Below are 25,584 nucleotides of genomic sequence, written 5' to 3' on the forward strand. Positions count from 1 at the left end.
CTGGCCAGTACTTCTCAAAACTATGAGGATCACAAAAGACAAGGAAAGCCTGGACGACTTACAGATTGAGGGAGACTAAAGACACATAATGACTAAGTGTAACACAGAACCTTGGTTGAGTCCTAGGCCAGAAGAAAACTTTTTTCCTCGCTAAAAGAGCCTTATTGGGCCCAAAGACAAAATATGAACAGGGTCTATACACTAAGTGGGATAGTTTTGTATCCCACTAAGGTTAATGTCATGATTTTGAAAGTGTAATGTGATTACATAGAATGTCCTCATCTTTAGGAAATTTACACTGAAGCACTTAAGAGTAATGGGGTATCATGTCTATAACATCCTCAAATGGTTCAGAAAAAAATGTGTGACACACATACATACATAAAATAAAGTGTGGGGAATAAAAACTAATGTGGTTAAATATCAACAACCAAGGAATCTGGATGAAAAATATATGGGAGTTCTTTGGGATACTCTTGCAGCTTTTCTCTAAGTGTGAAATAAAATACTTTATATATTAATATTTTTTAAATACTGAAAAGAAAATTGAGTGTTTAAAACCCGAGTCATGCATGAAAGGCTTTTATTTTTTTGCCTGTCTTCCCACCCCCCATCTTGTTCCAAAAACAATGCAGAGTCTTATGAATATGTAAAAAAAATAAGATAAAATAAATCCAAAACAAGTAAGAAATATGTGTGGCCTTGGCAAGAACCTTCTAAATTGTCAAATTCCACAAAATGCTCTTGAAAATTTGACAGATTATGTGGAGAGGTTTCTCTTTGTTTTGGGAAACAGCCCAAATTTCAAAACAGCTATTAGTTCTTTTGTATTCTTGATATCCTTTTATTAAAAATTTCTCTGCAATCACACACAGAGAGCGCAATACTGGGATATGGAGGCAGAGAACAGTAAGAATAAAAGAAATAGGCTAAAAATTTTACAGAATTTTATGCATGTGTACACAATTTATTAATTTTGCATTCTAAGATATACACAAGGTCAGCATTTCACAAAACTTATTACTATTCCAAAAGCAGTTATCATGAAACACAGTGATTATATAAGTCAATCAAGCAAAAAGAGCATCTATTAAATTTTCTTATCATGTCATCTTTTATACTTGTTTTCAAATAGAAGCTTGAAACATGATATAGTATTAGAATAGGAAGAGAGAATTTTACTTTATAACAATGATCACTTTCCAAATATTAGACCATATATAAAAATAAAGTACTGTCACCAAAGCTCATCTGAAGGCTAGCATCTCTATCTTTTATTTATTCCAAAACAACCCCTGCAGAAACTTAACTTTCTAGTCACTTTAAATGATAAAAATGAACCTTGGCTTAAATAGTAAAGTGAATCATCTTGCCTCCTAGTTCTCAAACTAGTGGAACAATTAATTTCATTTTCCTATCCCAATTCTACCCCACCACAGAATTTCAGAAACAAATTTAAATATCATTACATTCTAAAGGTTATGTCTCAAGAGTCCTAAATTAGAGCCCAAAAAATGATGGCTAAAAGTGTCCCTTAAGGCAAAGAAGACAGTAGAGAGAAGGCGGATAAATATCCTATAGGAGAAAACCATCTCTCAGTATTATATAGGCAGAAACTCTTAACATGGTTCTTTCATAAACAGAATAAACCTACTGCATACTATTGAAGTAATTTTTCTTTAAAATAGCATCCTAGAGAAGAATCTTCATAATATATACATTCATGTTAAGTTTGAAGGATTATGGATTTTGCACAGGTGAAAGCCAATATGAGAGATAAAGCCATTAATGGCCATGATGGTGGTTATCACAATTTAAAATAAACAACACAGCTGATGCTGTAACAGAATTACTTCTGCAAGCTAAGTGATGCTTTCTTATAATTCAGAGAGAACAGGCTTCCCTTCGAGCCCTACAGTATTACTAGTCTGTGAGCACCCTCAAAGTACATCATCTTGCTTTAAAATTCAAGGATCTTTGCCTTCAAAAGACTCAAATGCAGTAGTTTTCACTTCTTACATTCATTTAAAAATGGAATATTATGGTCCTAGCAGGCAAATTTGCATGTCAAATACAGACAACCCAACCACGATGTCTGAACACTGTAAGAAATCTACAGACATTTTGCACAGTTTTAAACAATAAATAACACAGCAATAGATTACACTCAGGTTTTTAAAACAGCTCTATCGCGATTTTCCTCTTTTAAATGTTAAATAACTTATGGTACTGCACATTTACTATCATGTACACTGTTGACAGCTCCAACAGCTTCTTAAAAGCAGAATGCACAATGACACTGACTTTGGTAGCTCCTAAAAGCTTCCTTGACCTTTTATTAAACTGGATTCTGATTCTGGTGGCAACACAACAATCAAAATACAGTCAGTAGGACCACTCACCACACAACAAAAACAAACGACACTAATGACAAAAAAGTAGTCAGAAAGAAGCAGCAATAGAAACAATATGTAGCAATCAGACACATAAAGCCCCCTTTCTACCCTACCTTATGATAAATAGCTTATAACAGCACAACAGTGAACCCCAAGGCCCTTCAGGCCTCCTTACACCACCAGAGACAAGCTGTCAAGCTCCATGTATGCTTTTCTACATAGTGGTTTGTGTGTAAATAACATTATTCATTCATTTGTAGGTGCTCCACACATCTGGTCAAGGCAGGAATTTCTTCTCCTTGAAAACACCACCTAGAAACATTAACAATATTTTATATATTCCTTAGGGCAACAGGTTTGAGGAGAACAATATCAACTGGGGTAGATAAGTCATAAGAAGCTGTGGTGACTAAATCCAGCATCCTGTAAGTCTGTTTACATTCTTAGCACTATAATCAATCCTCACATCCTATACTCCAATAGAAAAGAAGCGATATGGATAGTAATGAGAGCAACGACATGTTTTGTCCCCTCTGTGAGAAATGGCAAGGAAGCGGGTCAAACATGAAAGGGAAACAAAATAATGTACTTGAAGCTGATGCAGAAAAATAAAAATGTAATATCATCAAAAGCAATTAATCTAATATTGTGAGGTAAAGAGATTTGAGACTTATGAACAACAACAACAAAAATCTCTCAAGCAAGAGAATTTCTGATCAACTCCAGCTGTCATGTCACTGCTGGGGAAAAGAACCATTATTGAAAATACATATTAGTGCTTTCCTTAAACTATAGACTCTAAAATAGGTGCTCTTTGAAGCACTGAGAAATTTTATATATATATGTATATACTCTAAGCAATCAAAAATGAGTATTTGAGATTTCATTACTAGCTCAAAATGAGATCAGCGTAAAGAAACATAAGTAAGGTTACTACACTTATAAAATCAAACTTTAGAGAAAAGTGGTGCCAAAACATACTGGCATCAAAATGGTTTAGATCAGTAACACTTTAATCCTCATTATGGATCAAAGTTCTCTGCGTTCCTCCCTGAATGTATTATGCAGGAAACAGCAGTTAGAACACTGAATCAGAAATGGGTAAGTCACTTGGGTGAGAGATCTTCCATCAAGATGAACGGAGAACATGAATTGGAGCATGCTACTGGAGCATCTGCAGTTGTGCTGCCTTTAGCCAGCGATTCTGAGGACAAGCCACTGCCGCTATTACTGCCATCCAAAATATCTGAACTGAGGACAAAGCAAAAAGAATTATAAGCAGATGCATCTGTCAGGGTAAGGGCAAACATAACATGCAACGACATGGTTTCAGGAACTCGTGGATCAGTACAGCACTGGCAAATCATAAACAGCATAAAAGCAACAACAAACTACAGAATGTCCTGTGTTCAGACATCTGAGAGAGGACAATGTCACAGCCCAAGTCAGACACTCCAGGCTCTTTATTATTTGGGTGCTCTCGTGGAGGCACTGGAAGGTCCAATGTACCAGTAAGTGTTCTTCTGGATGTGTCATGGTTTTTGTGAGGGAGTTCCCCTACCTTCAGTTCAAGAGATTTCTACCCTTATATTTCTTTTTTAAATTATTTTTATCTTTATCTTAATATTCTTACCTTCCTGTCAGCCTTCAGGTAAGAGGAATGGTTACTCTTGGAGGTACTCTGGACTGTTGGAAGTATTCTAGCAAGTATACTGCTTCACTGTCCCTCCATTCCCAAACCATCTTTCAACTGCTCTGGATTTTGTTACTTCCCCACTCCCAAGAGGTCCTACATTAAAAGACACATTTTTTTTCCTACTCTCCTCCATCATTTGCCTTTTATGTTCTTCTGATTTTATGAATTTCTTAGACTATTTCCTTTCTTCTCGCTTTCAAAACGCAAACGTCTCCCTCCTATTCCTAAAAGGCTCCTTTCTTTAATTCCTTCAGTTACCATCCAGTCAAGCATTTACATGGAATGCTCTGGATCCATGGTCTCAATACCCTCACAGACTATTTGCCCCTTTAATCCTGATAACTGGCTTCTGCTCCTCTCTTTCCACTAAGACTCCTGATCTGGGCATCAAGAGCCTCTAGAACCCAGTCTGGGGATACCTGACCCATCCGGTCCAGGCGACCACGTCTCCCAACAATCAAGCTCACCTGCATCACGAATCCAGCTTCAGACTTTAGCAGTCACAATTCACAGGCCTCAAAATCTGACCCAGGCTGCCCTCCTAGCTGTGACTCCTGTCAATCCAACATGTAATCTCTATGCTCTAGATTTGGCCTGAATTCACTCATCCACTCATTTCACTTCTTCTGATATTTACTGAGTACCTGCCAAGTGCAGAATGTATGCTAGATATCAGAAATACAAAGGGATATAAGACATACACGATCCCTGCCTGCATCTAATTTACAGTATAGTACAGGAGACGCACACTTAAATAACCATACTAATAAATATATAATTCAAATTTGTGATCAAAGCAGGAAAAGATGCAAGGGGTTCTTAGAGTATATAACATGGGTGACCAGATCTAATTTGGAGGAATACGGAGAAATGAGGCTCCCTCAAAGTGATATTTGAGCAGTCATCTGAAAGATGAGTAGGCATTAACTGGGTAAAGTTGGGGAAGAAGCATGGGTATGCCTAGGAGCCAAAAGCAGGATACTGTTGCTACAGCACAAAGAGCAAGAACATGATGAGAGAAAGCTGGCGAGGGAGTCAGGCAGTTTTAGGATCGACACAGACATACTTTTTATTTTTTTTAACTTTTGCCCCTGCCATGAGGCTTGTGGGATCTTAGTTCCCTGACCAGGAATGGAACCCAGGCCCTTGGCAGTGAGAGCACAGTCCTAACTGCTTGACCACGAGGGAATTCCCATACTTTTTTATTTTTGAAAAGGAAACAAAGCAAAGGATTGGAGAAGGAATTGTGAATCAGCAAGTATGGGTTCTAGTTTAAGTTTGATCACTAGCTCCTTTGCAAAAGCCCATCCTGATCTAATTGCTCTGAGACTAAGCATTATGACTTTAATAGCAACGTTTCTATAAATTTCCAAATTAATATATTTCCATTGTTAAATAACCTATGGTTCATTTGGAAGTTTCTGAGCTCTGTACCACCCTTAATAAAATGTAACTTTCCCTAACCCAGTTTCTCTACTCTTCTAATTTCCTTCAAAATGTCCTTTTTTTCTATTGCTTGTGGATTGTTTTCAGGTGGAAACAGAATACAAATAGCCTTTGGAAAAGTAAAAATAAAAATGGAAACAGTATATTCCACAGTCCTCCTACTCTATGCTTACTGCTGTCAAATGCATCATTAATAATACCACTTTTAAGTAAGAAGTTTGGAAAATTTAGCTGGCTCTAGTATTTTTTTCACCCAAATGGCAAAACGGGTCTAAAATATGAAATTATTCAAAGTACTGAAAACAGTTGCACAGATAATCTAAGACATTGGAAAATCAAAAGACCTTTATATTTGCCTTTGGAACATATGTGATTTTTCCTCCTGCAGCATTTTGCCTAGACTAATATTAAAATGAATTTACTTTCCTAAAGCACATATTGGCTGGGAAGCTGAAGGACACGCTCTCTGCTAGTTGGCAGGAAGAAACAGGCTTGGATTAACATTTGGCCACCAAGCAGATAATCTGAATATAAATACTTTCTTATTCTAACCAGACTGATGGTGTGCCCTGGGTTAAAAGATTCCATTTGCAATAAAACCTGCTTGCTTGGTGAATCTGTATTCATTCAAAAACACAGAACATGACTCATGCTGTGAAATCTGGTCTTCTGACACTGTTGATTACCTTAAAGAAATAAGGTAACGGGGACGTTTACAAAAAAAAAAAATGAGTCTGAACATTTCACTTCATGTATTTTTTTAGGAATTTCTTCTCTGGTATTAAGTATAAACATATATAATTTTGTTTCATTGACAAAGAATAGCATACTTGCATTTTGTCTATAGTGCAACTTAGATTCAGAGCCTGGTAAACCTTTAACCAGATATTTTCTCTAAACTAAAATCCAGTTTCTCTTCTAATTAACCTGGCACTACTATACACGGTCCTAGAAGCAGTGACTACAGGTCACAGATTACACATTATTAATATATTCACAAGCAAGGCTTATGTGATTTTGCAATCCGTAGAGAGATCACTGTACACAAGTGATTTTCAGTGTCTGCTGTTAAACCTTCTACTAGGGCTTCAGAAGCAAAATGTATGGTCCAATTTAAGTTTCTCTTTTTATTCCCCAGTTTAAGCTCTGGTGGAGGTGCTAATGAGCCTTAGACTAATGGCCCAAAGCCAAACAACGGCAGGAAAGCAAAGGACCTAAATAATTCAAATTGGACATAAGAATACATGAAACAAAAGTAAACTTATTCATTCCAGCCACTGACTATACAAACTGAGGCACTATTTGAACCATACCACCAAAAATATTTATGACTCTTAAAGTAGTGCTCTCTGTCTAAAAAAGCTAAGGGAGAAAGGGAAAAAGCTAAGGGACTCATTAAAGCATTCAATGATAAAGTAATAACAAAACTGGGTTGTCCAGTGTGACTCATGCTACTATCCATCTGGCTGAACCACTCTGAACCTTGACCAGTCAATAATCTGGGTTCTATGAGACCAATGGCAGGTAGGTAAATGTGTTAGAAATCAGCCATAGCCCAGCAACCCCAGTAGAGATTTTAGCATAAGGTAAGACTACAGGGCATCCCCGGACCCCTTGGTGGGGGTTAACCTGGTCCATAGAGTATGTTCTCTGGTCTCTACTAGCTTACCTTATGAAGACCCAGCATTATCTTGCTATATAACCTCTATATTTTTAAGATCATTTAAATATGATCATTTCCACTGTCACTTTGGGGACAGGAGTTTAAAAGTATCAGCACATAAGGATGTAATGTACAACATGATAAAGATGATTAACACTGCTGTATGTTACAAAGAAAAGTTGTTGTGAGTCAAATCCTAAGAGCTCTCATCAAAAGGAAAAATTTCTTTTTCTATTTCTTTAATTTTGTATCTATAGGAGATGATGGATGTTCACTAAACCTACTGTGGTCATGATTTCATGATGTATTTAAGCCACATCATTATACTGTACACCTTAAACATATACAGTGCTGTATATGAATAATACTCAATAAAACGGGAAGAAAACATTTTTAATTAAAAATACTCTTTAAACACACCAAACAAAAAGTATCAGCACAGAAGTCTAAGCTACTCACATAAACAATCTTCAAGTATAATGTAAACATTTCTATCATCAAATCACAATTAAAACTTATTCTTTGCACGTGTCATATTTTCACGATAAAATTTTCTTGCCATGACACATAGAACATTAAAAATACTGTCAAAAATTACTAAGATAAATCTAATGGAAAATATTTTTTTAAAAAATCATAGAGGTAAGTCAGCAGTCATGTTAACACTAAAGCACTGGGCAAGAAATTTCATGGGAGACTTTTTCCTTTTTGGTAGGAGAAACAGAGTATCATATAATCTTAACTACATGGTTAGCAGCTCTGAAAATGCCTTTATTTTACACAGCATGCCACAGACAATTTTATTCTCAAAAGAATGAGGAGCAGAACAAGAGTCCCCAGCATGCAAAAAGCATCAAAGCACCATGCAAAGGTGTACTTCTGAGGTACGGTCAAACTCTTTGATGTTCATAAGGACTAAATGCAGAATGACATAATCCTTGCCTTGTGGTGGGCAAAGTTCCCCAGATTTGGTCGGCAAAGACTGCAGAATCTTTAGTAAAAAGTACATTTATAAAAAGGATGTATACCATTCCTTTGCACAGCAGTTGGAGCACTGGACACCAACTCCATATGGGTCCATACTCAAACTTCTCATTTAATTTATACTTCAAAAATGCAAAATTTTAAAGATCATTACTAGTATATAAACTTTCGAATTTTAAAACCTATCTTTTCTTTGTGGAATGGGGCAGGGAACAAACTGTAATGACTGAAATGTTGAGATAATACCTGTTAACAATCTGATACCATTTCTTCCCTAAAATGTATAAAAGTGGTTTCCTTTAGTTATCGAGTAGATTGTTATCCTTGGCAGCAGAAACAAGAACACAGTTAGTTCCTGTCTCTGTCCTCATTTCTAAGAATATGTCTGATCAATGAAACTGCTTTTAAGAGACAGGAATAAAAAATTTTCTGCAAAAGCAGAATCTGATTTTTACATTCATGAATAACTCATTTTTAAATTGTCTTAACTATAGACATAAATGTCAGCAATCTCAGTATACAAGGTGTTACAGAAGTCTTAGTGCAATTGTCAGCTTTAATATCCTCAGAAGTCCAGATGCTACAAACTTACTAAAAACACCATTTGAAAAGTTTAATCACCTAAATATCTTTGACACTGAGTGTTGTGAATTTTGAGTATTAAATTTCTTTTAAAAAATTATGTGAGCTGTATGTTGGCTTATCAGCACTCTATGAGTAGCCATGAATAAAGCAAACCTCTCCAATGTGAGGTGACACTTTTTTTTTTTTTTACTGGTTTAGATAATTTGATTACTCCAAATTTATGACAGTCTATTAACCAGAAATTTTCTACTACTATTCCCTGTAGCAAAATTGTATTGGGTCTGTTTTTTAATATTCTTATTAGTCCCAAATATGCCCATTTACTTTGCAGTTAAATTTTTTTACTATCATTATCACTTATTTATGTTTGTGTTATAAAGGTAGGCATTAATAAAATACAGCATTGTGCATTGTTCTTTAAAAATCTTAATTCTATAGGAGTTGGATATTCTAGGAATAGTCAATTCTTGGCTGTTCCACTCCTTGTTCTTTAGTTGTGAATGATCTGCTATGTTATCTCTTTTTTATCTTCTCCCTTCTGCCTATACATTATTCTTTGACATTCTAACAAAGTCAGTTAATAATGGAAAAGAGGCATCCAGAGGCAATACTTTTTGTGTTTACAGAGCAAGAGTGCTGATGTTCCCAAGACTCCCACAGCCAGTCACACGTCCACGGAGGACAGAGGTGTAGCAATAGAAACAAGCCTCACAGGAGTTCCATGGTAGCCTAGTGGTTAGAATTCTGGGCCTTCACTGCTGCAGCCTGGGTTCAATCCCGGGTCAGGGAACTAAGATCATACAAGCCATGTGGTACAGCCAAACAAACACAGAAGCCTCATAACAGTCACCATCATAGACACCTTAGATTGTGCTGCTCAGAGGAATAAACATCTGAACAAAAGGAGAGGACCCTTGGTAAATAACATACATTCTCTTTGCCTTCCTTACTTGTGTGAACCTGTTTCATGGCATCGAGCACAATCACCCTATAACAATATTGAAAAAACAAATCGCCTCACCCTGTATGTTTTTAATTTGGTGAATGCTTTCTTATCTTTTAACATGAACTTGGTTACTTGGTTAGTAACTGGGTAAGCAAATCTATTTATAATGTCATGTGCCTATATTAAAACCTACTTTACCATAAAAGTGATATGCAGTTTCCACTCAGTATAGAATTTCACCTGCTAGTCCTCTCAACAAGCTTTTGAAGTTTTCTCTTTGCAATCATCTACATACCTGGAAAGGCACTCTATACCAAAATTAGCACACTAAGCTACCAAGGACAGACAGGGATGAGAGAAGACAGAGTGTGGGGCTGAAAATAGCTAGAACAATCTAAAAGGCATGTGTTCCAAGGTTAGAACAGTACTGATCAATTAGTCGAATCAGCCAGAACAATCTGTGACTTCTTGGTGAACAAGAAGCAGGGGTTATCTTAGACAAAACAATGAATAAGTGATTGGAAAGCAATAATTGTCAGTCTGTATAACTTATAAGTGGCTTACATACATCTTCCATTTAGAGGACATCATTCTTTTTAAAGTGAATGCCCTCTGGGGCTCTTTTTAAAAAATCCTTGGCCGTAAAACTCAAATCAAAAAGTTCTGAAAGGCTCTACACAATTGCATCTACAACATAGGTACTCAGCAAGTTGATGGAAGGGAGCTTCTCTGGTGGCTCAGACAGTAAAGAATCTGCCTGCAATGCAGGAGACCTGGGTTCGATCCCTGGGTTCGCAAGATCCCCTGGAGGAGTGCACAGCAACCCACTCCAGTATTCTTGCCTGGAGAATTCCATGGACAGAGGAACCTGGCAGGCTACAGTAGTCCATGGGGTCACAAAGAATCAGACATGACTGAGCAACTAACACACATACACATGCGTGTGTGCACACACACAAACATATACACAAGTTGATGGATACTGAAAGATTTCCAAATATCACCTGGCCACTGCTATAATCCCTTCCCCTTCCTCTCAATACATGTTGGAATCCAAGTACTCAACTTTGGGTATAGGAAAAGAAGTTAACTTTGCACAAAAACACTAAAGAGCCTTAAGCTAAACTTCTAAACTCAGATGAGTCAAACTAAAAAAGAAATTATGTGAACAGACCACAGGAATCTGGAAATGTTACTATTTAAATGAAACCTTAGGATTGTGACAGAATACCCCAAAATATTCAAAAAAGATTTTATATCAACAGATAGTGCTATTTAGAAAATGACCTGCTTAAGAAATGCTGGTGTTCTCTGCTAAGGTAAAAGGATAGAATATTGGCTTGGCCAAAGACTTTGTTTCAATTTGTGGGAAAACCCAAATGAACTTTTTGGCCAATCCAATACAAAATGCAGGCAGAGCAGGACACTACCCAGGACAGCCCAGAAACTCCTTTTCATGCCATCCAGCTACCGACACACTCCCATACCAACAGCAACTATTGAGAGGCTGACCTAACAGGAGTTAGGCAGGAAAGTGAAGATGTCAAAAAGGTACACACACTTCCAAAGGTAGTACTGACTTTCAAACAATCTAGATTCTTACAATGCCTACACCTCCACGGAGATTTCACCTCTAGGGAGCATGGATAAAAAGTTGAATATATTTTACATCACTCCAATATACTTTTGCTGCGGTTCTTTTCAAATACATCATCCCTTCATATCTTTGGGGTTTTATTTCATTTTTTACCATGAACTGAGATCAGACAATTGTGCAGCCTCTGGAGACAGCATATTGGTGGTGCCTTGGAAGAGCCTCTTGGGCTGGCTTTCGGTCTCCATTTCACCTAAAACAGAAAGAGGTGATGCTACCATAATGTGATTTTACAGATACAGGCTTGCTGCTAAAATGGGGTGATCTTTGTGTGACCAAAGATCAGAATACTTCAGGCTGTTACTTGAAAGCTATTTTTCTATGTGCTTTAATGTAGAAGAAATACACTGCCACATAACCTCAACTAAAAAGTCAGCAGCCCTAAAAATACCTTCTCATTTATTGTACATAGCATGCTGTCCACACAGTCAATTTCTTTAATAGAAGACTGAAACACTGACTTCATTAGGCAAAATGAATCAAGACTAACCACAACAGAAAAAAAGTATCCCCTAATAGCTGAAGCTCCTAGTGAATAACAATTTATGCTAGATGATTAGTAAAGACTCTTGATTTTATATATTTTAATATCAAAACATTTCCTGAGATGAAGTCAAATGGACTCTAAAGTATGCAGGCTGATAAAGAACATATAAATCAAAGATTGCTTTAGGCTACTTAGTGAAAATGAAGATTAGAAAATATGCAAGTTTAAAAGCACATCTGTAATTAAAAGCAATTATTAATTAGTTCACAAAATTAATGCTGTACTGGCTACTTCAATCCTGTAGATTTTCTCAGAACTGCGGATAGAAACACTTTACATTGGAAGAAATAACACTTAATATTTTGCCGCAGGAGACCAAAGACTAACAACTCTAAATTAGACAGAAAAAGCTCCTTTCCAAATAAGCTATGATTTAAAACACATACACACCTTGGTTTCAAAGCTCTTTATCTGAGCTTTAAAATCAAACATTAAAGACAATTTAATTCATGGGCTTATCTATACTCCATTAGGAAATTAGCAACCATGAACTTAAACCTCTACAAGAGTCTTATGATGGAAAAAGATCAAGGAAGAACAAACACAACATTCATTCCCCCCCCCCCCCATATTATTAATTAATTCATATTATCTTTCCTCTGGAGCTATCCTGAAAATTACTGAAATTCAAGAAAGGTTATATTTTCATTTGCTTTTTTCCATGCTTTAATATGCAGCTTTTTAAAGCTGCTGCCAGGCTTTTAACACTTCATTAGCAAAAGACTTTAGCCCTTTTGAGCAAAGAATCCCTCCATCTGCTGGTATATTTTGGAATAGCTTTGAAATGGAACAACCATATTAAGCTCCACCAACTTCCTATAATATATTTAAAATTAATACTAATAACAATACTAGCTTTAATTTCTAAGCTTTACTTTCATATCACAGCTCCTGAGAAGGTTCTTAGGATTGTAAATAATTCCTTGCAGCATTAAGGAAAAAGACTATTCATAAATTAAAATCTATTCACTAAATACAAATCTTGTCACTGTATCCGCATCTGTTCCCCAGAGCACACCATCTTTAATTTTAAGTTGTCTGAAATATAGCACTTTCGAATCTGTGTATGATACTGATGGAAAGTTTTCACCAAAGCCGCAAGTATCAGTTTACCTAACATTAGAAGAGTTGATTTGTTTACTAGCCCTGGAGGTGATCTGCACACACACACAAAAACTTACTAAATTGCTTTTTCGGAATTATCATTAAAACTCTCATTTAAAATGACATCCAACACTTGCAATCATGTGGTTATATCCCCAGGAATAATGACTAAACCCGTGTTAAATTTCTTTGCCTTTCTTTAAATAGACTCCATTGGGTGCCCTCTATAAGCATCTAAAACTAGCACTGAGTGAGATCATTTTCATTTAGTGCTTTGTGGTTTAAAATAATGTAATTAAAAGAGCACCCCTTGGGAGCTTGGGGTTGGTAGATGCAGACCATTACATATAGAATGGATAAACAACAAGGTCCTACTGTATAGCACAGAGAACTACATTCAATATCCTGGAATAAACCATAATGGAAAAGAATATAAAAAAGAATATATAGATGTGTATAACTGAATCACTTTGCTGTACAGCAGAAATTAACACACTGTAAATCAACTAGACTTCAATTAAAGCATAAATTAAAAGAAGAAAAAAACAAAGTGTATTTCTTATAAACCACACACACACACAGAGCACTCTATTATATCAAAAACCCTACAGAGACTTGAATGGGAGGCTGTTCTGTTTGGCAAGCCATCATTTGGTGGTGGCTTATATTTGAGCATACAGCATGTGTATGGACTTATTTGCTATGACAGTAACACACACTTCTGCAACATATCAACATATCTCTTTTATATTCAGATTGCTGAGAAGCGAAATTTCTCAAACATATATTGATTATATGAATACATGAATAAGACTCAGTTATGAAGTGTAAAAAAAATACAGACGGTATCAAACAACTAATTCCCAGAAGTTAGAGTCAATAAAGCATACACTGGAAAAGAATATTGCACTATTTCTTTAGAAAAAAGGAGTTAAGCTTTGAACTAATTTCAGACAGAAACTGTTAATTTGTAATTCAAGCTGGACTATGTTTAACAGCAGAAGGGCGATGCATACCTTTTCTTTTAAGAGGAGCAAGAACACTGGGCCTAATGCACTTGATTGGACTCTGGCTTCTCCTGCTTTAAAGAATAAACAGGATAACAGTAAGTACTTTTGGCAAATCAATACAATTTATAGCCATATAGGGAGAAATGGACAATATCTGTGTTGTAGGTGGAGTAATTGAAATGCCAATACATGATCTGACCTGGCATATGACAATCTGGAATAACATGGCATTTTAAGCCATTTTTAAAAACTCATTTCCGAAGACAAAATATCCACAACAGTTTTTTTTTTTTTAAAGATAAATCTTATAAATGAGTTATTTGGGATTTTGATTGGGCTAACATTTTTTTCCTTACTTTTATAAAGAATACATTTCCATATGCGTGAAATGTAAACCAAACATAAACGGGCACTATGTCTCAAAAATTAAATATGGTAACATGTTAACAGTTGAATATATAGGTGGTAGTTATATAGATGTTCACTGTGAAATTCTTTCAGCTTTGCTGTTTGAAATTTCCATAATAAAATGCTGAAGGAAAAGTTCACCAGAGAGACAAATTTAATGAACAGCCTTTCATCCACATTGAAAAAGCAGGTTTACTTACGTGGAAAAGCGTCTTGGGCTAGGAACGGGACTTGGTGGTAGCCCGCTGCTGCTCACAAACATCTGCAAGGATGGTGAAAAACATTGCTAGGAAAAAACATATATTAAAATAGTTCTAGTATTCCAGTTTTCAAAAGATTCTTCTCAAAATGACAAGAACATTTTAGAACTACTGACCTGTCTCTCATATATGTTTATTAGAGAACAGATGGATGGATAGATAGAGTGATAGATTTTTCCTCAAATTACTACCATAGACTTCAATTAATTTTCCTTCCAGTCATTGAATTCATCAAAAACTAGGTGATTTGTGTTTGTGTATTGTGCATTACAGAAATTAATCAGCTCAGTGTGTGAAAGAGAGTTAATATCTTATCAGTGAACCTACCTTTCCAAATCCTCTGGTGGGTGATGGTGCAGGAGAAACAGGAGTGAAGTCAATCCTTTTAGGAGAATATAATTTCTCCTGCTTGTCAAAATCACTATCACTCTGTAAAAAGAAAGTGTTATTTCCTCATAATTCACAAGTCAACACATCACTGTTCTTTACTACACAAACACACCTACGCTTTTACAGATATACACTCCTAAAAGTTGTAATTTCATATTCTGGTGAGAAAGCAGAGATCAAATGCTGAGTTCAAATTTGGAAACAGGAGGGCCAAAAGTGAATGAAGCCAATAAATAATACAGTGGGCTCTAGAAAATTAAAAAAACAAGCAGATATGTGAAAACTTTACCAGGCTCAAGCTCTCATCCCATGATTGGCTTATCTGCATTGCAGTTTGCACTTCTCTAAAATAGACAAAAATGAACAGCCATCAGAGCTTGTAAACAAGACATACCTTAGGCCACACCCTGTTCTTGTGAAGCACTAACCTTTCGTGCGCAGTTTCTCTGTTCATTATGTCCATGCCTTCCTCCTACAAAGACAAACATGTGCTGAAAACAGAATATTTATCCACACAGTTCTCTATTTCCAAGGAAACGAAAAGGACCTTTCTACTTCGTTTGACATCATCAGAGTACAGCAGGACTGACATTCTAAGATTGTGGCACATCTGTATTTTATCTGCCCACTCAGAAGAATTTTAACCTGTCTATAACTAACCAGAGTGGCAGCCTGACTCATTTTTAATACCTAATTCTGCAAGATGAAGATAAAATCAAAATGCAAAACGCAGAAAATTACAGATCTGAGCCAGTAAGTAAAATTTACCCTTTTGATTTGATGCAGTCTGCTGCTAGGAATCCGATTAGGTGAGGTTGACAGCAACTGGAAAGAAAAAGTCAACATTTACTATTTTTTGAACCACAAAGCTGTGGTCTGCTGTCAGTGCCAGTGTACAACCTCTTCCTAGATAATTTCTCATATTCTTCTGAGAAATCGAGCTCTTTAAATCACTGAACATTAATGCACTAGAGAGGCAGTACATTCAGTCTTTAGAAAGTACACCAGGTGTCCAACCTCAAAGCACCATCTGTCGCTAGACAGGCACTGACTTTAACATTTTTCCCAAATGAATGCAGAGCTGTGTACATTTATGTAAAAAAAGACTCCAGGTCTTAGAAATAGCCATTACCCCACTTAACTAAAATAAGGAACTCTGTATGAGGGGAAAGCAAAAACCCTGATTCTATTCATTTTTATTATCAATGCACCAATGGAGGAAGACGAGCAAATAAGCCCAATAAAATATTTTGTCTAATTTGAACAAACTCTGAGAGATACTGGAGGACAGAGGAGCCTGCTGTCCATGGGGTTGCAAAGAGTTGGACACAACAACTGAACAACAATATTTTATTTATAGTTAATGTTTACTGAAACACTTTAAAAAACTGCAATAAGGAGATTTTACTTGCATGATCTAAGTCCATTCTAAAATTTGATCATTAATGCTATCACCACAAAGCTTACTAGTTTAGAAAAAAAATCAATGTAGAGGCAAGGTGCATTTTAAAGATAACTGTTGCTTTCCTTTAGATCATTTTCTAATAACACAAAGATGAAATGATTTGGGTACCAAAATATGTTCCTTCAAAAAGCATCATGATCTGATCATGAAATGTAAGGTAAAATTCATACTAACATCTTACAGCAGGGGGATAGTGAAAGGTGAATGAATCTGTAATACTATAAAGCCAAATACGACAATTATCCTGCTATAAGAGGCCCTATCCTATCCAAACTTTAAACAATACTCCTGTGGCAAGTAGTATAAAGCAGTGATAAACTAAAAAACTCAGTTCTAATGAGATGGATGAAACTGGAACCTATTATACAGAGTGAAGTAAGCCAGAAAGAAAAACACCAATACAGTATACTAACGCATATATGTGGAATTTAGAAAGATGATAACAATAACCCTGTGTACGAGACAGCAAAAGAGACACTGATGTATAGATCAGTCTTATGGACTCTGAGAGAGAGGGAGAGGGTGGGGAGATTTGGGAGAATGGCATTGAAACATGTATAATATCATGTATGAAACGAGTCGCCAGTCCAGGTTCGATGCACGATGCTGGATGCTTGGGGCTGGTGCACTGGGACGACCCAGAGGGAGGGTATAGGGAGGGAGGAGGGAGGAGGGTTCAGGATGGGGAACACAGGTATACCTGTGGCGGATTCATTTCGATATTTGGCAAAACTAATACAATATTGTAAAGTTTAAAAATAAAATACAATTAAAAAAAAAAACTAAGTGTTTTAGGCAGAAGCTAATTCAGGTAAAATTTTTTAGTTATCTACTGAAATAAGATTTTACCTCAAAAGAGATCCCTTCATTTCCCACCCCTTTCTTTTATTTCTTCCTCTCCAAGTCTTTGAATAGAGAAAAATTTTACCAGTAAAATTCTTTTCAAAAGTATTTCTTTTCCATTATGAAAGTAATACATGTTTGTTGGTGAACTCTTGATAAGGCCATTTGAAAAAAATGCTAAGCTACTGGGCCAGTAAATAAGGCAGGCAAGACTCTATGAGGACAGCAGGGCAGAGAGCATGAACAGGTCCGTCGGGGAACAAAAGAAACCCCAAAGGCAGCAAAATAATCAGGAAAGCCAAAGGACTGCCAGAAGCTGACTGCAGAGAAAGTCACCAGTTTAGATGGTAGGTCTACATCCTACACAACTCGTCAATTTGAGACAGGACTAGAAAGTCAACCCAGAAGAGGGACAGAGAACAGCAGAGCTGTGTCTGGTACCAGCAATGAGAGCAATGGATGGGCTGAGTTAATGGTGTGAAATAGAGCAAAGAGCTCAAGTGGGACCAGAAAAGAGGTCCCTGACACTGGTGGTCAAGTGGGTGCTGGTGAGTTTTACAGAATGGTTTTTGAATGGAGTTGTGATCGATGTCGTGAGATTATAAACTGGATGAATTGTTGGCAAGGAATTAGAGGCAGTTGAGTGTCTTACTCCTTGGAAGGAAAGTTAAGACCAACCTAGATAGCATATTAAAAAGCAGAGACATTACTTTGCCAACAAAGGTCCGTCTAGTCAAGGCTATGGTTTTTCCAGTGGTCATGTGTGGATGTGAGAGTTGGACTGTGAAGAAGGCTGAGCACAGAAGAATTGATGCTTTTGAACTGTGGTGTTGGAGATGACTCTTGAGAGTCCCTTGGACTGCAAGGAGATCCAACCAGTCCATTCTAAAGGAGATCAGTCCTGGGTATTCATTGGAAGGACTGATGCTAAAGCTGAAACTCCAATACTTTGGCCACCTCATGTGAAGAGTTGACTCATTGGAAAAGACCCTGATGCTGGGAGGGATTGGGGGCAGGAGGAGAAGGGGACGACAGAGGATGAGATGGCTGGATGGCATCACCGACTCGATGGACATGAGTTTAAGTGAACTCTGGGAGTTGGTGATGGACAGGGAGGCCTGGTGTGCTGCAATTCATGGGCCCCCAAAGAGTCGGACATGACTGAGTGACTGAACTGAACTGAGTGTGGATTAAGCTTTGAAAAAACTCGGAGAGCGGACGGGAAAAAGGCAAAGACAGACCTATGAAGGAAGAGGCTTGTTTTCCAGGTATGGGATGTATGAATTGGGAGAAGGCAGGAGGGCAAGAGCCAGCAAGGAAGGGACAGAGGACACAAGATAGAGCAGAGACAACAGATTGAGCAAAGGTCCAGGGGAGTCCAACAACTTCCCAACCATTAGTGGAAAGTTCCCCTTGTGAAGGGAAGGACTTCCAGGAGAAGAAAGTCACTGGTTATCTAAGAGAAGTGTCTGCCATCTCCACAAAGTGAAAAGGCTCAGGTCATCTGCTGAAAGTGCAAGGAGGTGAGACAGGAGGACTGCCATTTTTGAGAAGATTTTGAATACTGCTTTGGAGAGCAACATGGGGCCACTGGTTCCTTGAACCCAACACTCCAGGAAAGAATGTACTGCTTACCCTTCAAATGTCTAATTCCTCTCAAATCCTATCTGGAATAAAGGCAACACTTTTCTCCTGGTCACCAAGAAATAAAATATCAGTCAATCTGAGTACACCTTCCCTCTGCCTTTTTATCTAATCAGCAAATCAGATCCTGCTTCTGCATGTCTCTTTCATCAGCCCCCCAACCACACCTCTTTCCATTTCAGTCTGCAACACCTCATTTTGTACAGGTTAAGATAGGACATGAAAAGTGAAAGTGAAGTCACTCAGTCGTGTCCGACTCTTTGTGACCCCATAGACTGTAGCCTACCAGGCTCCTCTGTCCATGGGATTTTCCAGGCAATAGTACTGGAGTGGATTGCCATTTCCTTCTCCATGGGATCTTCCCAACCCAGGGCTCAAACCCGGGTCTCCCACACTGTAGACAGATGCTTTACCGTCTGAGCCAAGATGGGACATAGGTAAGTATATTAAGATCTGTAGAGCTTGTGGTGACATAATACATATGGTGTAATCAATATTATGAAACAAGTAGCCAAAGGGTGCTGGGGAAGGTGTCCTAAACCAGAAAACCAGAGAGGAGAAGGGGAAAGAGTGAAGAGAGCACAGGGATCAATAAAGAAGAGTGCACCCACACATCCCTTCAGCAAACTCATGCATTTTAGTGCAGCCAGAAGGAAGGCTATTAATGAGATGAGCCCCAAATCATCTAAGAATCTTAGATGCTAAGAATCTTAATATCTTAGAAAACAGCCAAGTGAAGTGCAGAGGGGCAAAATCATTTTCCCTTCTTTGCTATGCTATTGATATCAAGAACACAGCTGTAGAACATGTAGAAAGATTTTTCACATATACAGCAAAAACGAGTAGTTCTATTTTCTAGTATCCTCAGGGAAGAAGGTGCAGGAAACCAAACCTCGAGAGAGCTATCGTTTCCCCCTTGAAGTATCTGTAGCCACTTTGGCTGGAAATCTTAAAAGTGTTCTATCCCCGCCTCCCTTTCTTAAACAGATTTTACCAAACAGAATAGCACTGGAAGATGTCTAGTCTAACCCCAGCTCTGCCACTTACTAAACTGTGATTCAGAGCAAGTCACTTTGATCGGCTGAGTCTTAGCTGCCACATCTTTTAATTGGGAAAAACATCTTTTGCCCTGCCTACTTCATAGGGGTTGCTGAGAATTAAATGTGTGAAAGTACTCTGTAACATGTAAAATACCATATAAGTGTAAGTATTACTACAATTTAAGAAAAGGTTAATGACCCAGATATTGTAGGAACATCAATTATTTTACAGTTCGATGCCAGTGACACCCTCAGGGTCTATTAACAGGCTCTCAGCTCGAATACTAAGCCACAGACTAATTTTGTAAAAACCTCTATCTGCTTTTCAGTCTTCCCCTCTCCTCCCTTGCTAGCGGCAGCTAATATACCTTTAACCCAAATGTACTTCTTCTGATTTGCTGTTTCTCACACACTACTGAGTTCGAAGCTTATTATAACTGTGCATAAATTTTAGATGATTCAGAGGTCAGAGAGCCTCTCCTATAAATAAAATGATGAACCTTTGTGCACAGACTATGGAAATCTGGTTCAGCCATTTAGAGGCCTATTTGCTTACACCTCATACCTTCCGGGGCACTGCAGTTACTGGATAAGTGGACTCCACACGTGAAAGGCTACTATATAAAAACCTCTTCATAATTTATCCCACCATGACCAACTAAAAAGGTGATCCGTGATGGCTCTGGCTATATAGACCAGTCACCATCAGCACCTCTACTGGGAATGCAAATACAAGCATTTTCAAGTAGACTTTACTTTAAATAGATAGCTCTGTCCAACAAAAATAAATACTCTGCTACCATATACATGATTTTTGCATCCTAGGACAAATAAAGACCTGTTCTCAGATATAATTAGAAGTTAATCCTGACTTACCTCTGAGCTTCCCTGGTGGCTCAGATGGTAAAGAATTCACCTGCAATGCGGGGGACCAGGGTTTGATCCCTGGGTTGGGAAGATTGCCTAGAGAAAGAAATGGCAACCCACTCCAGTATTCTTGCCTGGAAAATTCCATGGACAGAGGAGCCTGGTGGGCTACAGTCCATGGGGTCACAAAGAGTCAGACACGACTGAGTGACTAACAGTTTCTTACCTCACAACCATGATGCAAGTAGTGACAAAAAACAATGAATAGTGTTTAAAAATACCAAGTCCCACAGTCAAGAAAAATTTTTAACCAGATTTCCTTTTTGCACCAAAAATTGAAAATGGCCACAGCATAAGCAGTAAACAAGACAGGTAAAATCATTTGTTTCTTTTATAAGCAGTGGTGCCTAGCTGCTGCTGCTGCTAAGTTGCTTCAGTTGTGTCCGACTCTGTGCGACCCCATAGATGGCAGCCCACCAGGCTCCCCCGTCCCTGGGATTCTCCAGGCAAGAACACTGGAGTGGGTTGCCATTTCCTTCTCCAATGCATGAAACTGAAAAGTGAAAGTGAAGTCGCTCAGTCGTGTCCGACCCTCAGCGAACCCATGGACTGCAGTCTTCCAGGCTCCTCCATCCATGGGATTTTCCAGGCAAGAGTACTGGAGTGGGGTGCCATCACCTTCTCCAGTGGTGCCTAGCACATCATCTCAAAAAAGAACAACATTTGAAAGTGTCTCCTCCAATCCCAACCACTAAGGATACTTACTCCTATACTTACCAAGTTGTGACGGCTCATGACAGTTGTACTATTCCTCCGAGCTCTAAACGTGTAAGGTTGAAAAACCTGTGAAAGGTCACTGGAAAGTAAAAAATAAAATGATTTATGTCTTCTCATATAAGATATCCTATGGCGGTATGAATGCCAGTTCTCTGGTTAACACTGAAGTCTTCGATGGCCCCTCAACTCCTCACTGTCCTCTGCAGAACGTGCCCAGTGGTGTGCTGTGGAAGAGGCTGGCTGAGATACTGGTCTCCTCTGGGCTGGGGGACAGCTAGAAGAGGTATGGGGCGGAGCTCCAGACTGGTTGCCTCTAGTTCCTTCTGGTCAGAATTCACGCCCCCAAACCAGTTACCACCAGACACCAGTAGCCTCATCTGTTTACCCCAGAGGACCTACCTGTAAACGTTACTGCCTACGTGTGCTGTCACGTGAATAGGGCTGGGGAGCCCTCATGCCCAGTAGGAACCCTATCAGCACATCTCCCCCTGTTGCCCTAAACACTTGTGCTACTCTGGAACCCTGCTGTTCAACTGTATCAACAGACCTGGAGATTTGCTCACGTTGCCCCTTCTGCCTCAAATGCCCTCCCTCCCACCACTCTCTGTCAAAACCCTTCCTATCCTTCAATAGCCATCTCAGATCCCAGACCCTCCACAAGCCTCTCTTCATTCCACAAACCTAATGCTATCATTCCCTTCTTTGCACCCAAAGAGTACAATGGGAAACCAGACGCTTCTTGAGACATCAACTTCACCTTTTATTAAAGGCAAGTTTTACACCCTTGGGAGAGGTGTTTTGGTCACCCTTGCAGTCCTGAGCAGAGTACCATGCCCAGGACAAGAGGTGAAGAAGGATTTTCAAGGCCAAACTGGATTGGGCTTCCAGGAATGGTGGAGACCACCTAATCCAGCTCTCTGAAATTTTAAATTAGAAAACAGAGACTCAGAAAGGCTAAGTGACTCATTCCTAATCATAGCCAGTTAGGGAGGAAATTGGGACTAGGCCTGGTCACCTCTCTTTCTCCTGTCACATCATGCTACTTTCAAATAATTACTTAAGTCATGAAGCAAAAAAGCAGCAACAGTCTAAATGCAGGTCAACAGGATCACCCCAGTCTCCAACAACTGCTGGTTTATGGTAACGATAACCTTGTATGCGAGACAGCAAAAGAGACACAGATGTATAGAACAGTCTTTTGGACTCTGTGGGAAAGGGGGTGGGGATGATTTGGGAGAATGGCATTGAAACATGTATAATATCATATATGAAATGAATCGCCAGTCCAGGTTCGATGCTTGATACTGGATGCTTGGGGCTGGTGCACTGGGACGGCCCAGAGGGATGGTATGGGTAGGGAGGAGGGAGGGGGGTTCGGGATGGGGAACATGTGTACACCCGTGGCGGATGCATGTTGATGTATGGCAAAAGCTATACAAATGTAAAGCAATTAACCTCCAATTAAAATAAATTTTATATTAAAAAAAGATTGAAAAAAATACCAATTTATTTCTATAGTATCAAAAATAAATGTAGAGCCAAGGACACAATTAAGAAAGCAAAGAGTCACTTCACCATTCCCTCAATGTTGAAATATAATAAAAGACAAAGGGTAAGTCTGCTTTTTCCCCAAAATAAGGATATCATAATCAGTTTGATAGACAAGGATTACCTTTCTGTTTGCCTTCAGTGTGCTTGATTAGTGTTTTGGCTAATTCTACTCCCATCCCCCTTTTTTGGAGTTATTCCATTTCTACAGGGTCTCACAAATTGGCTTTAAAATGAATTGTCTAATTACAAAAGTGAAATGTAATAGGCTCAAGAGGTCTGCCAACCTAACCTTCACTATCACAAGAGTCTGCCTTAAAATAGACCCTCTGGTGACTTACTGGCAGGAAAACACAAGACCCTACCACTAAAATTCAAGGGTCAATTCTTTCTATTGTTTTTGAAAACCTACACTTTCACTTACCTAAGCTACATGCCACCCTTCATTTTTTTATTGACTGGAATTTGTTTCAGGCATTTTTAGGATCTAAAAACATTATGACAAATCTGAATCACTTAATAGGACACGAATGTGGCATTTAATTACAAGTTATTAGATAAACTGTGATTTATCGAAGTAAACCTCTGTTAACGCCAGGGTTCCTAAACTAAGCTTAGAAATAGCAGCTCTTAGAGACAGGTGTCAAGTTGCAATCCTAGTTCCAGGGGCTTCAGTCTGATATTCAGTGGTGTAAATTAGGCAGGGCAAGCAACCTGTTAGAAGAGCCAGAAGCCTGTTGTAGTTCCTTTGAGAGGGGCCAACAGAGCTCCAGGTAGAGAGAGCCCCATTTTCCCCACACTGCCCAGAGTTTAGGGTCAAACTTTCACTCCACCTTGGGACCCAAGTCACTGTCAAGCAGACAAGTCCCCACCCCCTCAGCATGGTGAACTCATATGAGCTCCAACTCTCACTGGAGGAAAGGAAGACTGCTTGCAGCGGGTCGAGGAGCTCCTGAACCCTGCACTCCATCCTCCCCAACCGTCCTCACCTGAGCCCATGGATCAAGGGAGCGCTGTTAGATCTCCTGAGGGTGCCCCCATCAGATGTGTCAGGCTCAAAGTCCAGCTCCATTTTCTCCTGAGCCATGTCGGAGACTTGCATGCAGCACGCGGACAGTGCTCTGCTCCTGGTGCTTAGCTATGGACTCCCAAGACTCTCACTGCAGGACTGAGCTGCTGGGGACTGGCAGCTGGGGGCGGGGGCTAAGGGGCGGAGGCTTGGGGGCGGGGGCAGGGGCGGGGGCGGAGAAAAGCTGGAAAGAAGGAGGAGGGAAAGAGGATGAGGATGATGAAGGGAAGATGATGAAGGGAGGCTGAGAGTGGAGGGGAGGAGGATGGAGAGGTGGTGGTGGTGGGTGACAGAATAAAGGAGAGAGGAGGAAAGAGGGATGGAAGGAAGAGGGAAAAGAGCAAGAGGGAGGGGGAAAGGATAGAGGAAAAGCAGGAAGACAAAGAAGGTAAAGGAGGGGGACAGAAAGGGGAGAGGAAGAAGATAGAGGGAAAGGAGGAGGGCAGGGTGGAGGGAAAAGAGGAGCACAGGAGCGAAGGAGAGAAGGACGGGGTTTGGGAAAGAGGAGACAGGACGGAGGGAGAAGACAAGGGAGGAGTGTGGAAACTAGGCAGCAGCGGAACTCATGCTGCTCTTTCGGCCAACGACCTCAAGCGGGGCCGTGCTACAGATACCCGAGCTGCCCGGGCAGCACTAGCACCGAGGAGCTGACAGTCGGGCAGGGCCCGGCCGGGCGGCCTCGGCGGCTCCAGCTCCCCATGCTTGGGGAGCCGGTCCAGCCCTTCATGGTCCGTGCCCCGGTTCCGGACGCTCCTCAGCCCTGCTATCCGAGCTGCTCCCCCTCCTCGCCACCCCCTCCCTGCCTGGAAGACAGGTCGGGGGTTTGGCCAGCCGCCGCCGCTGTGCCTGTTTTTCCTTTCTTGGGTTCTAATGGCCCGGGGGAACCCCTCGGGGCCAAGACCAATATCTACAACCTGCAGCCTTTCACTCCTCCCACGCTGCCGAAGCGGGAACCTCAGCAAAGCCAGGTCTTCCGCGTCCGGGCACCCATTGGGTCCTGCGCACGCGCCCACAAGCGGCGCCAATGGGCCTGCGGGCATGGAGCATGCGTGGGAGCCCCGCCCCGCAAACTTCCTTCAAAGGGGAGGAGCGTTTCCAGGGAGCAGGGCGCTTTTCTCCTCTGCATTGGTTCCGGGAACCTGGCGCCGGATTTTGAAAAGAACCAATCCTTTGGAGACACTGGAGCATCATCTTTCTGGAGGAGTTTGGGCCAGTATTCAAGAGGAAAAAGAAACATGTGAT

At 39.6% G+C, this 25,584-nt stretch overlaps 1 protein-coding gene and 2 non-coding genes across 10 annotated transcripts; all 3 read right to left on the bottom strand.

Annotated features, from left to right (window-relative positions):
- Positions 1–946: 946 nt before the first annotated feature.
- PABIR2 (PABIR family member 2) lies at positions 947–25,351 on the bottom strand. Of its 8 annotated transcripts, none has more exons than XM_070784828.1 (10): positions 24,263–25,351; positions 21,726–21,804; positions 15,858–15,914; positions 15,518–15,561; positions 15,379–15,433; positions 15,027–15,128; positions 14,640–14,701; positions 14,038–14,099; positions 11,467–11,563; positions 947–2,708 (listed from the first exon to the last, which is right to left on the bottom strand). In XM_070784828.1, the coding sequence occupies exons 1-10, from the start codon at positions 24,373–24,375 to the stop codon at positions 2,639–2,641; spliced, it is 741 nt and encodes a 246-aa protein (XP_070640929.1). In that variant the 5' UTR covers positions 24,376–25,351; the 3' UTR covers positions 947–2,638. The 8 variants fall into 8 exon arrangements, with proteins under 8 accessions (XP_070640929.1, XP_070640924.1, XP_070640927.1 ...); XM_070784823.1 differs by having other exon boundaries at positions 947–3,647; XM_070784826.1 differs by having other exon boundaries at positions 14,038–14,102; positions 24,263–25,350.
- On the bottom strand, positions 7,909–8,048 carry LOC139181825 (small nucleolar RNA U109). Its single transcript, XR_011565563.1, has one exon. It is a non-coding gene; the product is annotated as a small nucleolar RNA U109 (small nucleolar RNA).
- Positions 11,700–11,789, bottom strand: LOC139181824 (small nucleolar RNA U109). The gene has a single exon (XR_011565562.1). It is a non-coding gene; the product is annotated as a small nucleolar RNA U109 (small nucleolar RNA).
- Positions 25,352–25,584: the final 233 nt, after the last annotated feature.

Source organism: Bos indicus, chromosome X (genome assembly GCF_029378745.1).
Source record: "Bos indicus isolate NIAB-ARS_2022 breed Sahiwal x Tharparkar chromosome X, NIAB-ARS_B.indTharparkar_mat_pri_1.0, whole genome shotgun sequence".
NCBI lineage: Eukaryota > Metazoa > Chordata > Mammalia > Artiodactyla > Bovidae > Bos > Bos indicus.